Raw genomic sequence first — 23,029 nt, forward strand, 5'->3', positions numbered from 1 at the left:
TCTCTGTCTCTTTCTTTGTGTCTCTGTCTCTCTGTCTCTTTCTCTGTGTCTCTGTGTCTCTGTGTCTCTGTCTCTTTCTTTGTGTCTCTGTCTCTCTGTGTCTGTCTGTCTCTGTCTCTCTCTCTCTTTCTCTGTGTCTCTGTCTCTTTCTCTGTGTCTCTGTCTCTGTGTCTCTGTCTTTCTGTCTCTGTGTCTGTCTCCATCTGTCTGTCCGTCTCTCTCATTTGCCTCAGGACACATGCCTAGCCTATCTGAACATCAATTTTCCCATCCATGACTTGAGAACAGTTTGAGTTTCTGTCGTAGGATTTCCATGCTCAAGAGAGTCAAAGCTGGTATGAGGTTGGAAGCGCTTTGTGTTGTGGACTGTGAGTTTCTAAATCACTATAAACCTAGTAAGAAGTTCTGGGAGGCGGGGTCAAAGGAAAGTTGGAGGTGTCTGATAATCCTGGGGCTCCCCAGGAAAAACTGAGCCTTAGGAGAGAGGAGGGAATGGGCACAGCAAGGAAGCCAGCGTGGTCAGAACCAGGTGGCCATTGGTGGTTCCTGTGTCCTCTTTCAGAACACTTATGACCGCTGTCCCATGGAGCTGGTTCGCTGTATCCGTCACATTCTGTACAATGAACAGAGGCTGGTTCGAGAAGCCAACAATGTGAGTGTCTGTAGGCGTGGGGGGAAGAGATGGGGAGGCCTTCACATGACTTCCTCTCTAGATCCCACCGTGTTTATGTAATGTGGCTAAGAGGAGAGATGGTGTATATCAGGCTGTGGACAGAGTGACCCCCTGGGCCCAGTCCCTGGCTCGCTAAGCTTCTAATTCTTCTTTTCTTTCATTTCCTTCCCTTTCTCTGCCTTCCTCAAAAGTAAGATTTACCTTACTTTTAACTTTTTAACCTCCTGTGCAAGTGACCTTGGAAACTAAAGGCATCAGATCCCCTGGAGCTACAGGTAGTTGTAGCTGCCTATCTATGAGTGCTGGGAACTAAATTTGGGTTCTCTGCAAGAGCAAATATACATGTTCTTCATGCTGAGCCATCTCTCCAGCTTCTTTTTCATCTTTTGCTTTCTTTTCTTTCTTCTTCCTTTCCTGGCTGCTAATGATGACCCAGGGCTTCGAACCTGCTAAGCAAGTGCTCTACCAATGCTGCCCCAGCTCCCACTGTTGTAAAATGGCTATAGTAATAGTGCTTTCATGATAAGGTTATCCTCAGGATTAAATGGATGTGTATGCATGCTGAGGATGGACACTTTGGGGCAGGAAGGTGTCAGTGATGCCTTATGGCTGAAGACTTGCAAGCAGTTAACACAGCAAGAGAACCAAGTGGAGTACTACAATGGGCACGGACTCCAGAGCCAGGCACTGCACCCCCCCAGCCCAGTTCCACATCCCCGAACTGTTGAGATTGCAGAGTCACCTATAAATCACACAAAAGAATTCACCTGGGTTGAGAAACTCTGTGTCTACAATACGGGGTTGAAGTGACTGTCTCAGGAAGATCTGCCGCCAGAATGCTCCAGGCTGATTGCATACCAACTGCAAGGGCCCTGGGGCAGGCGTATTTGAGGTTGAAGGAACAGATTCAGAAAAGCACACATACCTGCTGCGCTTTGGCAACAGGCAAGCTGGGATGACACAGAGGCCACCTGCCAGGCTGGCTAAAGCCGGGCCGAGGAGTTCGGATTTTATTTTGAGAACACTTTGTTGGAAAGTCCCTGAACACATGGTTGCCTCTCAACCAGATGTTGTGGGCATGGCGAAATTCAAAGAGACATTTGTGATATCTCTGTCTGTCACTTTATCTTAGGGGTCTCCAGGATGCCTCCTGTGACAGGTTTGCCTCTTTCCCTGTCCCTCCAGGTGTGAGGATGCAAAGGCTGTGTACGTGCATGGGTTCCGTCTCTTACTTGTCCCCAGCACTTAGCGTGCTCAGTGGCATTGCATCAACTGATAACTATGGACTTGAGGAATTGAATTGATCATCCTTAGGGAGATCATGTGATGCCTGCCAGTGTTCCCTCCTAGTTTCTCTGAAGGAGATTTGATGGACTCTCCATATTCTCTAGTGTAAACCAGATTGGACACGGAAATTTCCGCCGCAGACTCTCCGTTATTTGCCAGGCCCCTTGTTTAACTTCTCCTTTTCCTTTCTGCTCCAATTCTGGCACTGACTATCCTCTAGCCCTCCCTTCTAATCCCAGATTTGGAGTTTGGGGGGTCTGGTGTTGGTCCCCTTCTTTCTGCCTGACACACAGCTCTCATCACTTTCCTTGACTCTATCCTTATTTGTTTGGTTTTCTGAGACAGGGTTTCTCTGCATAGCCCTGGCTGTCCTGGAACTCGTAGAGATCCACCTACCTCTGCCTCCCAAGTACTGGGTTCAAAGCTATGTGTACCCCACCACTGCCCACCCAGCTCACTCAACCTCTTCTGTCCCCAGTGCAGCTCCCCTGCTGGTGTCCTGGTTGACGCCATGTCCCAGAAGCACCTCCAGATCAACCAGACGTTTGAGGAGCTGCGCCTGATCACACAGGACACGGAGAACGAGCTGAAGAAGCTGCAGCAGACCCAAGAGTACTTCATCATCCAGTACCAGGAGAGCCTGCGGATCCAAGGTGAGGCTGGAACAGGATCCAGGATGCTGTGAACATCTCATAGGTAGGAGGGAGAAACATTCTGTGATCTCTAGCAGGAGAGGAGGCTCACTATCCTTTGGGCACTCTACCCAAAACCTAGTAAGATTCATCATGGCTTCCAGGGGCTTTGAGCCTCTGCTGTGGTCCAGGTGCTGAGCTAAGCCCTTTGCATGCAGCATACAAGGGGACCTCACGAGGAACCCGCAGAGGGCAGAGCTTGATGTCTTTGTTTTACAAGGAACAGTTAAAGAGAACAAATAACTTGGCCTAGGATGCCTGTAAGTCGAAGGACCAGATCTTAACTAGAGATAGGTCCTAAACCCCTGTTATCTTCTTAACCAAGAGTCTCCCCCTAGACTCATGTAGTCAGTGAAATGTAAGCAAACAAAAAGATATGGATCAAGTGTGCCCCAATCAGAAGGAGCACTTATCATGGAGTCTGCTGGTTGAGTGGGCTGAGAAGAACTCATACCAGTCTTCGTTCTACTTGAGACTCTAAAGGGGACCTGGTCCTAGAGGCAGGGTGACTGAAATTTTTCTGCTGTCTCCTAGCTGTAGTTTATCAGTGGCTGTTACAGTAACAGTGTGTGGAAAGAAACAATTGTTTCCTAAGATAGAGACTTAGCTGTGGATTTTAGTACTTTTGTATGTACTGAGTTATATAAATGTACAATCAAAACCCAACTACATATATTTATATACACTTATCTACATAAAATATTATATCTGTCACAGAAACTGTAAGAAAGAGTGATTTTTATTTTGTTGAGACAAGATCTTGCTATGTAGCCTTGGCAGACCTAGAACTCAATATATGTAGACCAGGCTAGATTCGAACTCCCAGAGATCCACCTGCCCTTGCCCTCCTGAGTACAGAGATTCAAGGCATGGAAAGAGTAAACTTCATGCTCTCTCTATGTATATTTTTCAAAGATATAAATCTTCCTCTACAAACTACTTTATAGTATCCTGTGCTTTTGAAGATGCTATGTGTGATCATACTGTTCTTTGAAATATTTCTAATCTCTTTCATGATTAATCTCTTCACCTGTGCTTTGTTTAGAAATGCATTGTCTGATTTCCATCTGTCTGCTATGTTTTGATGTTGCACTTTTACTGGCCTTGATACTATCTTTTTATTGAACTCTACCTTGACTAGAGAATATGTTCCGTATGCTCTCAGAGCTTACAACTTTACTGAGACTTTCATATGGCCTCGAATTTGCTCTGTCTTACATCTTGTGTGCTTGAAAACAATGTGTTTTATATGGCTATCTCTTGTTTGTTTGTTTGTTTGTTTGTTTGTGGTTTTTGTGGTTTTTCGAGACAGGGTTTCTCTGTGTAGCTCTGGCTGTCCTGGAACTCACTCTGTAGACCAGGCTAGCCTCGAACTCTCAAGCTCAGAAATCCGCCTGCCTCTGCCTCCCAAGTGCTGGGATTAAAGGCGTGCGCCACCACCGGCCCGGCATGGCTATCTCTTTAAACAACAACAAAGAAAGCAGAAATTTGGTAATGTAACCATAAAAGGAGAATTTTTTTTAAAAAAAAAATTACTCTAAGGGGGCTGGAGAGATGTCTCAGTGGTTAAGAGCACTCACTGACTGCTTTTCCAGAGGTCCTGAGTTCAATTCCCTGCAACCTCATGGTGGCTCACAACCATCTGTAATGGGATTTGATGCCCTCTTCTGGTGTATCTTAAGACAACTACAATATACATATATGATAAATAAGTCTTAAAAAATACTACAGATTTTCCAAAGTCAAACTTAGTGAGTAGAACAGAACAGAGTGGCTTCCCCCACCCCCTTTGGTTTTTCCACATGGGATTTCTCTGTGTAGCTCTGGCTGTCCTGGAACTCGCTCTGTAGACTAGGCTGACCTCAGACTCACAGAGATCTGCTTGCTTCTGCCTCCCAAGAGCTGGGATTAAAGGCGTGCACCACTCCTATTCCTGCCAGAGTGACTTTCAGATAGTCATGTACTGCACAACAATGCATTGGTCTTCAATGGAACGTGGCTATATGTTACATACCACATAGCCTAAGTACGTAGTGAGCCATGACATCTAATTTGTGAACTTTTCTGTTATCCACACAGTGACAAATCCCCTAACGATGCATTTCTCAGAATATATCCACATCCTTAAGCAATGCATGACTATATTTGCAAATCTCCTTCATGTTAGCCTTGATAAAAGATAGCTGTGTCTTGCTTTCAATCTGTGGTAATGTCTTGTAGCCTCTGGAAAATTCCACCGTACACTTGTTAAGATATCAAGAGTGAAGATTCTTGCTGGGGATATAGCTCAGCTGGTAGATTGCTTGCCCAGAATGAAAAGATCCTGGGTTCAATCTGCATAAATTGAACATGGTGACCCATGCCTGTAGTTCCAGTAATTGGGTGTCGGAAGGAGAAGGATTAGAAGTTCAAGGTCATCCTCAGCTATACAGAAAATTCATCCCAGTCTGGGCTAAATTAGATCCTGTTTCAAAAACAAAAAAATAGAAGACTGAGGCATGGAGGGGCTTATCTATCATCTCAGCACTGGAAAAGGGCTTTCGGCAAGAGGATGAGGAGTCTAAAGCTAGCCTAGGATACATAAGGAAACCACATCCCCCACTCAAAAAACATGGCAGGGTAAATATGACCGTGTGTGTGCATGTGTGTGCATGTGTGTGTGTGTGTGTGTGTGTAAAATTATCAAAGAGAAAAATTCAAATTATTTTAAAATAAGAAAATTAAAAAGCCATTATTACTCCCAATCACAAAGTTACGGGTTAAAATTTAAGATTCATTTGCAATGATTTTTGTCCTTAGGGTATGCAACATTGATACTGTACAGTAAGAAAACTCAAAAAAATTTGAACAGACTCTTTTTGTTGTGTTGGTATATTATCCATACATTATGCAATTTGACAAGTTTAAAAATATTCAAGCAAAAGACAAAACAAATACCATGGTAAAGCAATTGAGGTCTTAGGATTTTGAGAAAAATATTTTCTCTTCTGAGGGAAATCTCTTTGAGTCCTTTCTGAGGGTCTTGGGTCCTCACCAGGGGTCCCTTAAATGACTCTCAGAAAACCATTGATCTTGGTCTTTTGATTTTGAAAAATGACACTTTTTTATTGTGTGTGTTTGTACATGCCTATGTACATGCTTGTGACACATGTAAGCCATTGTAGGCATATGAAAGTCAGAGGACAGTCTGTAGGAGATGGCTCTCTTCTCTAATGTGAGTCCTGGGCATTGAACTTGGAACTTGGGTCTCCGTGCTGGCCAGAAAGTAGCCAGGCTGAAGATCCTTTTATTTTAAAAAGAGATTTTGTTGTTGTGGTCGTTGGGTTTTTTGTTTTGGTTTTGGTTTGATTTGGTTTTTGTTTTTTTTTTTTAGCTGATTTTATCAACTACTAAAAGTGAGGTATCAAAATATCTCACCATGATTATGCAATTGGCTACCTGTATAATGCTTTTTGTAAGCATTTCCCTTATGAATTTTGAAAGTGTTAGCAGGTACAGGTACAAACACTTATGATTAGTTTGCTTTTTCTGACCAATCATTCTGACAATTATGGATTTTTTTCTTTTCTTATTTACTTATTTTTTGTTTATTGATTTTTGGCTTTTGGGACAAGGTTGTGCCATGTAGTCTAGGCTGGCTTTGAACTCATGATCCTCGCCGGGCGGTGGTGGCACATGCCTTTAACCCCAGCACTTGGGAGGCAGAGGCAGGCAGATTTCTGAGTTCGAGGCCAGTCTGGTCTACAGAGTGAGTTCCAGGACAGCCAGGACTACAAGAGAAACCCTGTCTCGAAAAACCTAAAAAAAAAAAAAAAAATGAACTCATGATCCTCTAGCCTTCCAAGTGCCTGGATTACAGATGTGCTTTGTCATGCCCATATCTTCCTTCATTCCTTTCTCTTTTTTTTAGAATTTATTTTAGTGTGTGTGTGTGTGTGTGTGTATGTGTGTGTGTGCATGCGCGCACTGAAGGTACAGGCAGCTGTGAGCTAGGACACAGAATTTGGGAATCAAACTGGGGTCCTCTGGTAAGAACTTTTAAATGCTGAACATCTATTGAAACGACCCCCCCCTTTAAAGACAGGATCTTACCGTGTAGTCTTGAAGATCCTGGAACTTACCATGTAGATCAGGCTAGCCTTGAACTCACAGAAATCCGCCTGCCTCTGCCTACCAAGTGCTGGGACTAAAGGTGGCTGCCATTCCTAGTTTATCATGGTCATTCCTAAATTTCTCTTTTCTCCCCTCTTTTCTTCTTTTCTTCTGTGTATGTGAGCATGTGTTCATGTGTTCATGTGTGCATGTGTTCATGTGCACATATGAGCACTGGTGTCCTTGTGCACTTCTTCATATGGAGGCCAGAGGTTGGTAGCTAGTGTCCCGTTAGTTTTTCTCCATTGTAATTTTGTAGCTCACAGAGCTTCAGAGATCTTCTGTCTTTGGCCCCCAGCCACCTCACCCCCATCACTGTATGGAGCTGGGCTTTCAGATGAGCACCTTCATGCTGGGCTTTTATGTGGGTGCTGGGATGCACGCTCAAGTCCCTATGCTTGCAAGTAAACACTTGAGTCACTGAGCGATTTCACTGGCCCTTTATCCATGCTTTTAAAAAATTTATAATGTACCAAGACTAGTTGTAACATAAAAAGGGTTTGTAATGTAGACACCATGCTATTGAGTTTTGCTTTGTATTTGTTCTATTCCATTTTTAAGCCCAGGCAGGCCCCAGCCTCCCTATGTACCTGACAATGGCCTTGTACTGCTTCAGTCTTCCAAGTGCTGGGATTTCAGGCATGCACTATCACCTCCTGACAACCCGTTTTTAATTGCGCTGTTTCCATTGCCTGTGTACAGTGCTAGCTTCGTGTTCTGAGTGAGGTTTGCATTCATCTGTGTGTGATGTCAATTTGTCTTGTTTATCCAGCTCAATACTGTAAGCACAGAAGGCTGGAAATATAGTTCAGTCAAAGAACATTTGGCTGGCAGGCACGGCGCCCTGGATTTGATCTTCAGCACTGCAAATCAAAACATGAAGTACTGATCTGTTTGCAGAAGGGAAGACCCAGTTCCTCCAATGGAGCCCAACGGTTGTCTTGGATCGTTTTTGGCCTCTTTCCCAGAAACCTGTGCAAATGACCAGGAGAAATCTAAATGGATCCTCGAAAGGGAGTTTGGGCCAGGGCATTGGCAATCCTGTGTCCAGCAGGACATTCTGAATCTAGTCAGTAGTCCTTCCACCCACCACACTGCAGGAAGATGAGAACCATATTCCCATGGGCTTGTCCTGGCTGTTAGTGTTGCTTTTGTTTGTCCCAGCTTGTGTGTCCCTGGGGCAAGGAGCAGGTCAGTGTGACATGCTTCTCGGAGGGCAGCCAGGAACTTGAATAAAACATGCCAGTTTGCATAGTTTCTTGACTTAACCTAAGTAAGGATTCAGGGAGGCTCAAGGACTACTAAAGAGAGTGGTAAATACCAGCATTCAGGGTCTTTTTAATGTGGCACAGGGGAGGGTTGCCAGCCGTGGAGATAGCAGGTAGCTTCAACCCTGAAAGTGATTGATGCTGACCTGAGCTGACAGGGCTGAGCTGTTGAGCCAAGTTTGTATTCCCTGCATGACTCTGTTCCACATGTGTCTCAGGATTTCTTCTCGCATGTGAAAAGGATGCTGGGGTGAGGGGTGAGGATGGAGGTCAGCTGGTAGAGCACTTGCCTGACATGCAAGAAGTCACTCAATTCCCAGTACCACAGACAACTGTGTATGGTGAGCTACATCTGTGGGTATCCCCAACAATGGAAATAGAGTCAGGAGAATAAGTGAGTTTGGGGACTCTCCTCAGATTTATGATCCTTGTGTCAACTCTCACCTCTGACACAACATACACACATACATGTACACACAGAGAGACATACTTAAGCACCTGCACCGACATATACATGCTCATACCCACATGCACGCATGGGTATTAAGACTTCACAACCTGTTCCTGCCACCCATGGGCTTCCCAACGGCTGATGGTGAGACCCTGTCACCCCTCACCTTGTTCCTTATGAGAATCGTGCTAATTGTGATGGCTATTCCTTGTTGTCAACTTGACTATATCTGGAATGAACTACAATCCAGAATTGGAGGGCACCCCTGTGATCCAGATCTTGAGACTGGAAGACACAAGTTTCTGACCTGAATCTTGGTATGGAGATCTTGAGGCTGCTATACCAGATGTAGTTTCATTACTTGAGCAAATTAACACATCTCTGGTACCTGGTATGCAGCTATTGATCTAGCAATTGGCAAGGCCAGCAGTACGCCTTTACAGTTTTGCCTCAAGTACATATTAACTCTCCTGCCCTGTGTCATAACTTAATTAGACAGGCAGTGGTGGCGCATGCCTTTAATCCCAGCCCTTGGGAGGCAGAGGCAGGTGGATTTCTGAGTTCGAGGCCAGCCTGATCTACAGAGTGAGTTCCAGGACAGCTAGGACTACACAGAGAAACCCTGTCTCAAAAAAAAAAAAAAAAACCAAAAAAAATAAGAAAGAAAGAAAGAAAAAAAGAAAGAAAAGGAAAAGAAATAACGCAATTAGAAGGGATCTTGACTGTCTTTCTCTTCCACAAAATATTACATTGATGCACTATATTGGTGATATTATGCTGATTGGATCAAGTGAGCAGGAAGCAGCAACCGCTTTGGACTCATTGGTTACACATATGTGTATCAGAGGATGGGAAATAAATCCAACCAAAATTCAAGGACCATCTACCTCAGTAAAATTCTTAGAAGTCTAGTGAGTGGGGCATCCAGAGATACTCCTTCTAAAGTGAAAGATAAGTCACTGCACCTGGCCCCTCCCACTACCAAGAAAGAAGCTGCTCAAATGCCTATGGCTTCTACTCCTGTTACAATGGCATCTGCTGCCACGCATGCGCCTATAGCCTCGTGGGGTGTTCCCTACGATCAGCTGACTGAAGAAGAGAAGACTAGGTCCTAGTTTACTGATGGTTCTGCACATTATGCAGGCACCACCCCGAAGTGGGCAGCTGCAGCATTACAACCCCTTTCAGGGACAGCCCTGAAAGATCCGGGTGAAGGAAAACCTTCACAGTGGGCAGAACTTCGGGCAGTACACATGGTATTACAGTCTGTTTGGTAGGAGAAATGGCCAGATGTACGATTGTTCACTGACTCATGGGCTATGTAGCCAATGGATTGGCTGGATGGTCAGGGACTTGGAAAGATCACGATTGGAAAATTGGTGAGAAAGGTATCTGGGGAAGAAGTGTTTGGATAAATATCTCAAATGGGCAAAGGAGGTGAAGATATTTGTGTCCCATGTAAATGCTCACTCAAAGGTGACTTCAGCTGAGGAGGAGTTCAGTAATCACGTGGGTAAGATGACCCGTTCTGTGGACAGTCAGCCTCTTTCCCCAGCCGTCCCTGTCACTGCTTAATGGCACATGAACAAAGTGGCCATGGTGGCCGAGATGCAGGTTATGCTTGGGCTCAACAACGGCAGACTTCACTCACCAAGGCTGACCTGGCTACAGCTGCTGCTGAATGCCACATCTGGCAACAGCAGAGACCAGCCCTGAGCCCCAGATATGGCACCATTCCTGGAAATGCTTGTGTGTGTCTGTCCCTCTGCCTCTCCTTCCTTCTTACTTGGGTGCTCAGCTGAGCTCATGGTGGCCCACCCTGGTCAGGCATTATGGGCACTATGCAGTCACACTGCTCCTGAGAAAACACTGCTGAACTCAAGGGGCAGATGGATGAGATGGAAGGGCCAGGGCCTCTGGATGGGGCTCCCATGTCAGGGACGGGGCTAAAGGGGCTTGTCTCTGTCAACCTCATTTGTAACCTTCGTCTGTCCACCAATTAATACCAACCTGCATAGATCTTACATGCGACAGGCACTTTGTAGTAACATCAGTTTTTCGATCACCATAATAGCCCACTGAGCTGGTGTCAGGAGTCTCCCCTTTGACAAATGGAGAAACTGAGACATGGGAAAGCAAGGTATTTGTCCATTTTCACCCAGCTTTTCTTTTCTTTTCTTTTCTTTTCTTTTCTTTTCTTTTCTTTTCTATTTTCTTTTCTTTTCTTTTCTATTTTCTTTTCTTTTCTTTCCTTCTCTTCTCTTTTCTTTCTTTCTTCCTTCCTTCCTTCCTTTCTTTCTTTCTTTGAAAAAAGATTTATTTTTATTTTATGTGAATTGGTGTTTTTCCTGCGTGTGTGTCTGTGTGAGGGTGTTGGATCTCCTGAAGCTGAAATTACAGACAGTTGTGAGCTACCATGTGGGTGCAGAGAATTGAACCCAGGTCTTCTGGAACAGTGGCCAGTCCTGTTAACCTCAGAGTTGCCTTTCCAGCCCCTCTTTAGCAAGCTTTTAAAGAGCAGGGCTACTTGTGCCCATGTCCAAGCCCTAGAGGGGAGGCTTGCCAAGAGTCATGGGGGGCAGGCAAGGGCCACCAGGCAGGGTCCTCTTCTGCTTCACTCTGGACACTGACTCCCGCTGCTCAGGGGAGATTCAGCAGGAGGCTTGTGAATACAGTCTAGAAGTTGTCTTCTGAGGGCACGTTCTTGGGCACTCATGCCCGTAGGTGCCCTGACTTGTTACTGATGGGATGTCCGACTGAGGTGCTCACTCCAGATCATATGAGTGCAGATACTATAAGGTTCCTGATGGACACCGAGATGATGCCCTGTCCCCTCCTCCAGCTCAGTTTGCCCAGCTGGCCCAGCTGAACCCCCAGGAGCGCATGAGCAGGGAGTCAGCCCTCCAGCAGAAGCAAGTGTCACTGGAGACCTGGCTGCAGCGAGAGGCACAGACACTGCAGCAGTACCGCGTGGTTAGTTGGCCCTGTGTCCCTTTCCCTGGAGGGAGCTCTGTCACCTGAGATTCAGGGCACCAGGTGGGAGACAGAGCCTGGGAGAGCAGGTCCCCCCTCTCTTGGGGTGCCCATGAGGTGGAGCGGGTGTGAGAGGGCCAGGCCCTGGGTTCTAGGCCAGGCCCTGAGGACTGCTCCCCGGGAGCCAGCGAGTTGCTGTGCCCTCACACAGGAGCTGGCTGAAAAGCACCAGAAGACCCTGCAGCTGCTGCGCAAGCAACAGACCATCATCCTGGACGATGAGCTGATCCAGTGGAAGCGGCGGCAGCAGCTGGCCGGGAACGGGGGTCCCCCCGAGGGCAGCCTGGACGTGCTGCAGTCCTGGTGAGGGTGAGAGGTGGGCGGGGTGGGCAGCTCTGGCGAGGACACCAGCTGCCTCTCCTATCCCTGCATTGGCGTGAGCAGCAGATTCCCACTGTCTGTGACAGCTCTCCCTTTAGCAGTATCTTGGCTCCTGATGGGACTTGGCTCCTCAGACCTGTGTCACCTCCCCCAAGGGATAGTGGTGTCTTGGAAAAGGCAGGGCTACTCTTGAGCTGGTTGGTTCCAATTTGGGGCCACCCTGACAGTCTTCTGCTTTTGAAAAGTGGGACTCTGCTCTGTGCCTGTGCAGGGTAGCTGTGGCCAAGGCCAGCACCTTTCTGGGGGGCTGCTTTGTTGGGAGGTGCATCTTCCTCCTCTGGCCTGGGCTGGAACAGAAGCCACCGTCCCTTTGAAGGCTCTGGGCTCCTTGCAGGTGTGAGAAGCTGGCGGAGATCATCTGGCAGAACCGGCAGCAGATCCGCAGGGCTGAGCACCTCTGCCAGCAGCTGCCCATCCCAGGCCCCGTGGAGGAGATGCTGGCTGAGGTCAACGCCACCATCACAGACATCATCTCAGCCCTGGTCACCAGGTGACTGCTGCCTCCTGGCCGTGCTCAGAGGGACAGGGCAGTTCCTGGGGGTGGGCACGTTGAGGCCCTGGAGCTGTCCACACCTAGAGCTCTGCCCTGGTCCTGCTCGACTGCCCTTAACCCGCCCACTGAGGCTCCAATAGCTCTGCTGCTGTGGCTGTCCTGGCCCAGTGTGTGTTGGGGACACCGAGGGAAGCACTATAGTCTCCAGCCTCCCTCACACCTGTTTCTGACCCCTGTGTCCTCCCCTGGAACAAGGCCAGGCCCCCTCCTCCGCCTGTCTTCCTTCTCCCATTCGGTCCCACAGGAAGCCCCTCCCTCCTAGCTGGCCTCCTGGCTCTCTTCCTTGAGCCAGCATCTGGAACTGTCTGGTCACTTGTGTCCCCTGCAGCACGTTCATCATCGAGAAGCAGCCTCCTCAGGTCCTGAAGACCCAGACCAAGTTTGCGGCCACTGTGCGCCTGCTGGTGGGCGGGAAGCTGAACGTGCACATGAACCCTCCGCAGGTGAAAGCGACCATCATCAGTGAGCAGCAGGCCAAGTCCCTGCTCAAGAATGAGAACACCCGCAAGTGAGTGTGCCTGTCCCTCTCTACGAGTGCTGTGTGGGGTCCGTATGTGGGCATAGCCCCAGGCTTCATCCGATCCAGTCATTCATTCATCCCTGGTTCTCCATAATACGCTCCTCTCCCTCTGCTTTCCTGGCCTTGCCTGTGTGACACCTAGTAGGGCAGCCAGTACTGATATGTATTATCACTGCCATGTGGTCCTATCATGTGTGCTGAGCAGTGGGTGTACACGACTGTGATCAAAAGGGAACTTGCCTGTTTCCTAACTGGACCACTGACCTTAGATCATTCTTAGTTCAATGAACTATGATGGCTGGCACAGCTCTGTGACAGGCAGGCGGGCACACACACAGTGCCTCGTGTAACTGGTGGTGAGAACTGACATTTAGAGCCTGGAGTGGGTGTCTATGCCCAGTTTTAGGGTGGCAAAGGCCAGAAGATCAACAGTTCAAAGGCATCTTCAGCTCCACAGTCAGTTTGAAGCCCACTTGAATAACAAAGAGATTCTGTCCCAACCAAACCAAACTAAACCAAACTAAACCAAACCAAACCAAACCAAACCAAATAAAACCAAAAAACCCACAACAAACAAACTCAGCTGGCAATGGTGGTGTCTACTTTGATGCCAGTCCTTGGGAGGCAGAGGCAGGTGGATCTCTGTGAGTTCAAGTCCAGGCTGATCTACTTAGAGAGTTTTGGGCCTGGGCTACATAGTGAGACCCATAGTGAGATTACGGCTTACAAAATAAGCAAAGAAACATCAGGTTACCGTTGGATAGAGAGTGGCTAGTGAAGGTCATGGGGGAGGGGCTGGGGAAAGAGGAGTTTGTTTATTGTTTGTTTTCAGGCAAACACCAGGTGTTGAGCTGTAAGAATGTAGAAAGGTGTAAGAGAACGGAAGAGATCGGAGAAACTAGTCAGGACAAGCTATCCATGTAGTGCTTGAATGAATGAATGAATGAATGAATGAATGAACAAACAAATGAATGGGTGAATGAATGCATAAGGGATTGGTACAGGAGGCTTGTCCATCTTTGACGGTCTCATTAAAAGCATGTCTCTCAGGGATGTCAGTTAATGATGCTGTACCTGCCTAGTGTGCACAGAGCCCTTTCTGGGGTTAGACCTCAGCACCACAGAGTGACACTGAGCTCTTCTCTCTTTGCAGTGAGTGCAGTGGCGAGATCCTGAACAATTGCTGCGTCATGGAGTACCACCAGGCCACAGGCACCCTCAGCGCCCACTTCAGAAACATGGTGAGGACCGGTCTGCCACGGAGGGAAGGTCTGCCAAGGATTGGGGCTTGGTAGCCATTTTATCCCTGGCTTTGCAGTCACTGAAGAGAATCAAGCGTGCTGACAGGCGTGGTGCAGAGTCGGTGACGGAGGAGAAGTTCACAGTCCTGTTTGAGTCTCAGTTCAGCGTTGGCAGCAATGAGCTGGTGTTCCAGGTGAAGGTGAGGCTCCAGCTCCTCCACCCATGAGGGCCATCCAGCTAAGTTAAGGGACCTGCCCGAGGCTCCCTGACTCCTATGGGAAAGCTACAGCTTGAGCTAGGTGTGATGGTGCAATAATCCGTCTAACTTGTAATCTGTAATCCCCAGAGTTAGGAGCCAAGCTGGAGGAGTCAAGTTAGGAGCCCACAAGTTCAGGGCAGGTGTAAGCTCCGTCGTAAGACTCTGACCAGCATGAGCTACCAAGGAAAATCATGTCTCAAAAAGCAAAAAAGGGCTGGAGAGATGGCGCAGACGTTAAGAGCACTGACTGCTCTTCCACAGGTCCTGAGTTCAATTCCCAGCAACCACATGGTGGCTCATAACCATCTGTAATGGGATCTGATGCCCTCCTCCTGCATGCAGGTGTACATGCAGACAGAGCACTCATATACATAAAATAAATAAATATTTTTAAAAAGAAAGCAAAATATTGTTAAAAAAAAAAACAAAACAAAACCCAAGGCTGGAGGGCATGCAAGACGGCTCAGTAGTTAAGAACACTGGTTGCCCTTCCAGAGGACCTGGATTCAATTCCTAGCACCTGTATAACAGCTTATAACTGTCTGTAACTCTGGTTCCTGGGGATCCAATACCCTCCTCTGGCCTCTATGGGTACTGCATGAATGTGGGGTACATACATGCATGTAGATAAAACACCCATAAACATAAAATAAAAATAAATCTTAAAAAAAAAAAGAGCTGGAGAAATGTTTCAGCAGCACCTGAGAGCATTTGATGTTCTTGCAAAGAACCCACAGGTTCTGTTCTGAGGACAGAACCTACACTGGATGGATCACAACCACCTATAACTCCAGTTCCAGGGGATTAGGCAGCCTCTCTGGTGTCCATAGTCACCTTTATGCATATGGTCCACATACAGGCATTTGTGCACATGCAAGCACATGCATGCACAGGAGAAATCTTTAAAAACAAAGATTTGGTGCTTGCACGATGGCCTAGCTGGTGCAAACTCTTGCTTTAAGACCCTGAGAACTTGAATTTGGTCCCTAGAATGTACAGTAGGTGGTAAAAATAGATTTCTGAAAGAATTGTCCTTTGATGTCCCCGTGTATGCTGTAGCAATGTGCTCTCTCTGTCTCTCTGTCTCTCTCTCTCTCTCTCTCTCTCTCACACACACACACACACACACACACTTATAATAATAAAAAATAAAAGACAATTTAGAAAGCAGGAATCTATCTCAGCCAGGCAGTGGTGGTGCACGCCTTTAATCCCAGCACTTGGGAGGCAGAGGCAGGTGGATTTCTGAGTTCGAGGCCAGCCTGGTCTAAAGAGTGAGTTCCAGGATAGCCTGAGCTATACAGAGAAACCCTGTTGGGAAGGGCCTGGGCTGAACGGTGGGTTTGCGATAAGGGTCGGGCATCTTGCTTATGCACAGGGCACACAGTGTTGAAAACCTTCCACCCTTACTCTCTGACCTCCATAGACCCTCTCCCTACCTGTGGTCGTCATCGTCCATGGCAGTCAGGACCACAATGCTACTGCCACCGTGCTGTGGGACAATGCCTTTGCTGAGCCGGTGAGTTCTGGGTCTGCTACCTTGGCCCGCAGGCCCTAGAACTGTCCTCAGGTTAGACCAACTCCTTAGGCCCCAGAGCTGAGCTGGACAGTCAGGCGGGCAGGGTGAGGTGAATGCCTGTCCCATTGGCTGGCATGCCCTAAGGGCCTGGCTAAGTTTCAAGCACATCTCGTGCGTGCGTGTGTTCGTTTATTTCCAGCTCCCTCACTCTTTCCTTTCTTTTCTTCTCTCCCTCTCAGGGCAGGGTGCCATTTGCCGTGCCTGACAAGGTGCTGTGGCCACAGCTGTGTGAAGCGCTCAACATGAAATTCAAGGCTGAAGTACAGAGCAACCGGGGCTTGACCAAGGAGAACCTCGTGTTCCTGGCACAGAAACTGTTCAACATCAGCAGCAACCACCTCGAGGACTACAACAGCATGTCCGTGTCCTGGTCCCAGTTCAACCGGGTGAGTGGTGGGCCACCAGCTATCTGCTGAGACCATCAGGGTCCTGTCAGACTTCTCTTGAAGTCAGGCTACCGCTGTCTGAGGCTAGCAACCCATCCTCTACTCCCAGCCACACTCCCCATAATCAGGAGAGGTTGACATTTCGACCACAGAAATGCAAACAGGGACCACGAGGCATCACATTCAGTCATGTGACCCACAGTGGGATAATAAAGGGGGCTCAGAGCTGGGATCCACTCATGAGCCTGCCATTAATTTTTAGGTCATCTCTGCCCTTTGTGCCTCAGTTTCCCCATCTCCTTTCCCTATGAAAGGATGTGGCAAGAATGACCTTGATGGAATTTTCCAGCACAGACAATTCTTCTTAGCTTCTGTCCTCACTCTCAGGATGGCCCCAAGTTTAGACTTGAGTGTGTGGGGGGGTGTCAGTTCATGGCCTGCTGAGAACAGTTGGGAGCAGGCACGGTGGGAGCTGAGGCTTCTGGGCTGCTGTGACTTGGGGTGTCCTGGGTCTCACAGGAGAACTTGCCTGGCTGGAACTATACCTTCTGGCAGTGGTTCGATGGGGTGATGGAGGTGCTGAAGAAGCATCATAAGCCCCATTGGAATGATGGGTAAGGAGCAGGACCCCGGGGCCGGGATGAGCAGGAGGGTGGAAGGCTCTATGAATGGTGCCTGCCTACCCAGCAATGACGCCAAATGTACCACACACCCAGGGCCATCTTGGGTTTTGTGAACAAGCAACAGGCCCATGACCTGCTCATCAACAAGCCAGATGGGACCTTCCTGCTGCGCTTCAGCGACTCGGAAATCGGAGGCATCACCATTGCTTGGAAGTTTGACTCGCGTGAGTTCCCATCTGGCCCACACTCCAACCCCATGAGCTCCGTCTTCCATTTTCTCACTCCCGTATCCAGGAGCCCCCCTGTTCTTAGCCGTCTTCCACTTCCGGTAGAGGCAGGAAATGAGCTCAAAGTATGGGAGGCGTGGGAAGGGAAATGGCTCTTCTTCACATTACTTTTGGTCTCCAAGAACCAAAAACCACTGACTCCACAGACAGCAGACACCTGGTGAGACCCTTAAGTTTCATGCCGTCCCCACCCCTTCCATGCAGTTTGCTGAGTAGAATGTTCCAGCATGAGCTCCCTTGAGTGAGAAAGCAGGAGGGCTAGAGTTACAGTGCATGCTGGGAAAGGCTCTGAACTTTTTTTTTTAAGCACTTCTTCCTAAAATCCCATGACCCTCTGGGGCGGGGGACTGCTTTTGGAACAAATTGTTCCTTTTGCAGCGGACCGAAACCTCTGGAATCTGAAGCCGTTCACCACGCGGGATTTCTCCATTCGGTCCCTGGCCGACCGGCTGGGGGACCTGAACTACCTCATCTATGTGTTCCCAGACCGACCCAAGGATGAGGTCTTTGCCAAGTACTACACTCCTGTACTTGGTGAGTCCTGCTTCCAGGAGGGCTGGACAGGGCCATCTCCTTTATGGGCTTTGGGTCTAGAGTGGAGGATTTCAGGGCTCACACCTGAGGAGAGAGAAAGTGAAACCTGCCCCAGCTTGCTTTTCTCCTGAGCAGAAAACTAAGGTCTCAATTCTACATCCGTGGAGGAAGAGGCAAAAGAGTTGAGGGAGGAGCTGGGGGCATTCCCATGAAGTGTTACTTTTCTGCCCCTCTAACCAGCATCTCTTACCACTTTCTGTGCCCTCTCAACCCGCCCCAAGTTAAATTATCTGTCTGGTCCATTGGTGGGGTTTGTATTTTGTTGATGCCGGTTCCTTGGCAGGCATGCAAAATGGCCCAGAAAGAAACCAGGAAAGAGGATAGGATTGAAGCCAGGGATCTCAGTGACCCCCAGGCTGGATCCATTAGCAGGGGTTTATGGGAAGTCCTTGGAAAATCTCATCCCTTTGAAAGCTCCAGGGTGGTGTGGGCAGGAGGCTGAGGGCATGTTGTGCTCACTGCTCTTCCCCCAACCCCCTTCCCGCCTCTGCCCGGCAGCGAAAGCAGTTGACGGATATGTGAAGCCACAGATCAAGCAAGTGGTCCCTGAGTAAGTATCCAGAGCCAGCTCTGGGGTTTCTAATACCTCTTTATCTTCTTACTCCAGTACTGGGAAATGTGGCTTAGCTCTTAAGAAGGAAAGATTCAACTGTCCTGGGATGGCATCCAGGACTTCATGCCTGCATGAACCTGAGCCCCAGAACCCAATGGGGACACTTTGACCAAATGACATGAAGATGCTAGCAATGCTAGCAAACCCCCTGCCCCCTCTCCCCTCAAGTCTGTACCGCTGGTCTCTCTGGACATTGAGGCTGAGTTCTGCTTCTTTTTTGCAGGTTCGTCAATGCATCTGCAGATGCCGGAGCCAGTGCTACCTACATGGACCAGGCTCCTTCCCCAGTAGTGTGCCCTCAGGCACATTACAACATGTACCCACCGAAGTAGGTTGTGATTTTATGGGGGTCCATGGGGAGAAACTGGGGCTGGGCCTCAGTCTAGACTCTTGAGTGACAAAGGCATCCAGAGGTCCCCTGGATTTGATTCCATCCTGACTAGGCCCAGGATGTAGCTCTGCCCAAGATATAGGAAGGTGAAATCAGCCAGGAACATGCGCAGAGCATTTGGAAGCTAGACAACCAGGGTCCAGTCCTCTTTCTGGTACAGTTTATGTGATCCTGAGAAAATTTTCTCAGATGCTCATGCAAACTAGAGGCAACAGGTGTTCCTGACCCCGTGGAATTGGGATTAGGATCAAAAGGAATGGCGACACAAAACCTTTACATGTAAGGTTGTCAGAAGGGTGTAAGACAGTGCTGCTGCTGCTGCTGTTGGCATGGATACAAGGTGGACGCATGATGGAGAGTTTCCTTTCTAAGCTCTGGTGGCCTAGACTGGGATTAGGGAGGTAACACCCCGCAGTTGGACAGCTCGTGGAAATCACAGACTAATATTCTTTTCCTTTTTTTAAAGTTTTAAATTGTGTGTGTGAGTATGTGCATATGTGTACCCTGCAGAGGCTCAAACAGGGCATCGGACTCCCTGCAGCTGGAAGGACGGGCAATTGTGAACTGCCTACATTTTTAAGTTTTAAAGTGTGTGTGTGTGTGATAATTTGTGTGACTCAGTTCTCTCCTTCCACTATGTGGGTTCCAGGATTCAACTCAAGTCACCAGGATTGATCTGTTGGCAAGTGTCACTGAGCCGTATCAGCAGCCTCTATATTATTATTTATGTATAAGGTAGATATCTATGGGTCCATGTAGCTCTGTGCATGCATGCATGCATGCATGCATGTAGAGGCCAGAGGTCAATGCCATACGTATTTCTCGAGTACTTTCCACCTTATTTTCTGATTCTGTCTCTCACTGAACCTGAAGCTTATCCATTTGTCTAGGCTGGCTGGCCAATGAGTTCCAGCGATCCCCCTGTGTCTGCCTTCCCCACCCCCCTGTGCTGGGATTACAGACAACACACTACCACACCCAGTTTAGGTGCTGCAGATTTTAACTCAGGTCCTCTTGCTTGTGAAGCAGTCCCTTGACTGAGCCACCGGCCAGCCTCCTTTGAGAGTTCTTCCTAGTGGTGCATATTGTACACAGGGATCAGCTTCGTGAGGCTATTGTCATTCAAGCCCTAGGGTCCAATTCTTTTCCTTTTTTTAAAAAAAAAGACAGGGTCACAGGGTCTATGTAGTTCTGGCTGGCCTGGAACTCACAGAGATCCACCTGTCTCTGCCTTACCAGTGAATGCTGGGATTAAAAGCCTGTACTGCCACACCCATCCAAGATCTAGATTCTAGCTGCAGGTGGCTCCAAACAAGTTTTCTTGTTCCATATTCTCACCTTAAGATGGTTGGAGGATTGGTGGTAAGTGGCCCAAAGCTGCCACGGAGGCTTCGTGAAGCATGTGGTAGCATATGTAAGTGAAGAACCTCATAGGTGAGTGGCCAGTCACCTTGTCTTACAAGTGCAGGCAAGGGGAAAACACGCCCTGAGATCATGGTATGAAGCAAGAGATATGAATGGAAGTAGATTATCTTCCCAGGTCCAGCCTGGTGGGAGCTCCAGCCAGGCTGCCACGGGTCCTGTCCTCATGAGACTCCGATCTTTGTGAGGAGCAACCTGAGGACTCTCTATGGGGGTTTGGAGCCATGAGACCTGCCAGTTTCTCCAACATCCCTCTCTTCGCCAGCCCCGACCCTGTCCTTGACCAAGATGGTGAATTTGACCTGGATGAGACCATGGACGTTGCCCGGCACGTGGAGGAACTTTTACGCCGGCCCATGGACAGTCTCGACCCCCGCCTCTCCCCACCTGCTGGCCTCTTCACCTCTGCCAGAAGCTCCCTGTCCTGAATGCTGGACTCTATGCTTCTCTTGGAAAACCACCTTCAATGTGAAGAGCCCATGTCAGTTGTAGTATCTCTGTTCATACCTTTGGCTTTGCACATACACAATGCCACCTTGCCCACACAGTTCTGGGTCTGTGGCTAATGTGGTGGTGGCCTTTTTGTTCAGACCTCAAGGGCCCCCTGGGCCTCTCGTATAAGAGCTGAACCTATCATTGCTGAAAACCCATTTCTCCCAAGTCCTTTATCTGTCCAATGGCCATTTAAGTGAAATAATTCTAGAAAAGGGAGGAGCCAGGTTTAGGCAATCAAGTTGGAGTTTTACTCCTGAGCTAAAAGCTTCGCCCAGACTGGTGTGCACCTGTCCTCACACATGTGGTAGCCTGAGTGATGCGCCCCTCTAAAGGGAGATTGGGGTTTATCGCAGTAACCCTTTATACTTTGGTGACTACGGGCTGCGGACTTTGACTGCCCAGTGCGCTTAAGCTGTTCCCTTCAACACAGCAGCCATGGGTTTGACAGGGCTGCCAACGCTGAATGTGTCAGTTCTCGGGCCAGGGTGGACATGGGACTCGAGTCTAATGGCCTTGTCCACATTCCCACCATTCCCTTTCCCCACCCAGTGTCTTCACCCTTCCATATGGATTCATCCTTCTTGCTTTTTTTTTTGTTGTTTTTGTTTTGCTTTTTTGAGACAGGGTCTCTCCATATATCCCAGGCTGTCCATGAATGATCCTCCGGCCTCAGCTTCTGGAGTGCTAGGATTATAGGCATGCATAACCACATCTGGCCTCAGCCTTTCTTCCTTTCCTGTGTGCAACCTTGCTTATTATTAGAAAGGAGGGGAATACTGGGTGTCTGGGAGTAGGAGACCTGGGGGTGGGGAGGACCTGTAGCACTCAAAAAGCAACAGACCAGCTGCTTACTGCAAGCAACACGGTCTGAAGAGTCAGTCGGAAGTGCTCAGTCTGGTCCACTCTGCTGAAAGGCAGGACCTGGAACAGGCCCTGCACTGTTGCAGCATAGGTTGTGGTCTAGGAAGGCCTCTCAGCAGCTCTTCCCTTAAGAGGCTGTGACGGAGTAGCCTGGACTAGCTGTCTAGGAGTTCTGGCTTCCAACCTCTCTGAAGGAAGCAGAGGATGCACAGAGGGATGCTTTTTATATTTTGTACATAGAACTCACATTTATGTAAACAGTGTTTTTGAATAAAGTTTTTGTTGGTTTGTTTTTGCAATCTACCAGTCTGCCTCCTGGTTTACTGGGCTGGTGATGGATGGGATTTTCACTAAAGCTGAAGTTGTTTTCACATTTTAGCTTGGTTACCTTTGCTCGCCTTGCTGTGATCTCAAAGGGTGCTGCCACCCTAGAAGTGTCAGAAAGCTAAGGAACTGTGTGTGTGCTAGGGGCTGCATGCCCAGGAAAGCAGGGACTTAAGGGCTCGGGGAAAGAAGATGCAAGAATAACTGGGGGAGGGATGGGCCTGGTTGGGAGAGCAAAGCTGTAGTCCAGGCTACCCTCCCCAGGTGCCCCTGAAGCAATCACTGAGGCCACTGCCACAGTGCCTGCCAACCCTCCTTTGTCCAGGGGCAGTAGAGAGCCTGGACATTAGCCCTTCGTCCCCTGGCTTCTTCCCAGAGCCCAGCAGGTGACACCAGCCAACTGCTGCCATAGACTGAGAGAGCAAAGGAAGCTGGTCAGGACTGAGAGGCCTGCCTTGCCTTACTGGACCTCTGGCACCCAGGTACAATTAGACCAGGACCTGGGGTTGGTGCCTTGGACTTAGGAGCACACTCCTGAGACTTGAGGGTTGGGGCACAAGGAACTGTAAGCCAGGTTTCCTCAGAGCTCCAAGCATGGTTGTGAAAAGGAGCTCAGTCCACAGCCTGTCCCAGGGAGGCCCAGGGGGCCAGGGTGGCTTGGGGTTGGAAGCAGGGTCTGCCCCTGCCTCAGCCACGCTAACCACTGATCTCTGCTCCCATCTCGGCAGGGGAAATGCTGGGCTGGGCTCCAAGGTCCCGAGTAGGGAGTGGGGTAGGTGGGGAGATGCTGAGAGCAACACCTTGTCTGCAGCCTTTTCCTGAATTATCACTGCCGACTGCCCAGGGGCCCTGCAGCCACCAGCCAGGAAAGTGTCTGCAAGTTGTCCCCACTGATGGAGCTGTAAAGAAAGTGATAATGGGCCAACTGTGGAAGGAGAGGCCT

The 23,029-nt window shown here is 48.7% G+C and overlaps 1 protein-coding gene across 2 annotated transcripts in view; it reads left to right on the forward strand.

The window, feature by feature from the left end:
• The window catches only part of LOC114632001 (signal transducer and activator of transcription 5A), a 24,305-nt gene extending 2,237 nt beyond the window's left edge, over window positions 1-22,068 (forward strand). Inside the window, exons 4-19 of one of the 2 annotated variants that reach the window (XM_028780387.1) lie at window positions 563-652; window positions 2,439-2,613; window positions 11,366-11,496; window positions 11,708-11,859; window positions 12,272-12,427; window positions 12,819-12,998; window positions 14,164-14,251; window positions 14,329-14,451; window positions 15,938-16,030; window positions 16,270-16,476; window positions 16,996-17,090; window positions 17,193-17,323; window positions 17,765-17,920; window positions 18,479-18,530; window positions 18,817-18,921; window positions 20,672-22,068. In XM_028780387.1, the coding sequence (XP_028636220.1) occupies window positions 563-652; window positions 2,439-2,613; window positions 11,366-11,496; window positions 11,708-11,859; window positions 12,272-12,427; window positions 12,819-12,998; window positions 14,164-14,251; window positions 14,329-14,451; window positions 15,938-16,030; window positions 16,270-16,476; window positions 16,996-17,090; window positions 17,193-17,323; window positions 17,765-17,920; window positions 18,479-18,530; window positions 18,817-18,921; window positions 20,672-20,834 (2,097 nt within the window). In that variant the 3' untranslated portion in view covers window positions 20,835-22,068. The remainder of the gene's footprint in view (window positions 1-562; window positions 653-2,438; window positions 2,614-11,365; window positions 11,497-11,707; window positions 11,860-12,271; window positions 12,428-12,818; window positions 12,999-14,163; window positions 14,252-14,328; window positions 14,452-15,937; window positions 16,031-16,269; window positions 16,477-16,995; window positions 17,091-17,192; window positions 17,324-17,764; window positions 17,921-18,478; window positions 18,531-18,816; window positions 18,922-20,671) is intronic. The other variant, XM_028780388.1, reaches the window with a different exon arrangement.
• The last annotated feature ends 961 nt before the right edge of the window (window positions 22,069-23,029 follow it).

Source organism: Grammomys surdaster, unplaced genomic scaffold (genome assembly GCF_004785775.1).
Source record: "Grammomys surdaster isolate TR1022 unplaced genomic scaffold, NIH_TR_1.0 371, whole genome shotgun sequence".
Taxonomy (NCBI): Eukaryota; Metazoa; Chordata; class Mammalia; order Rodentia; family Muridae; genus Grammomys; species Grammomys surdaster.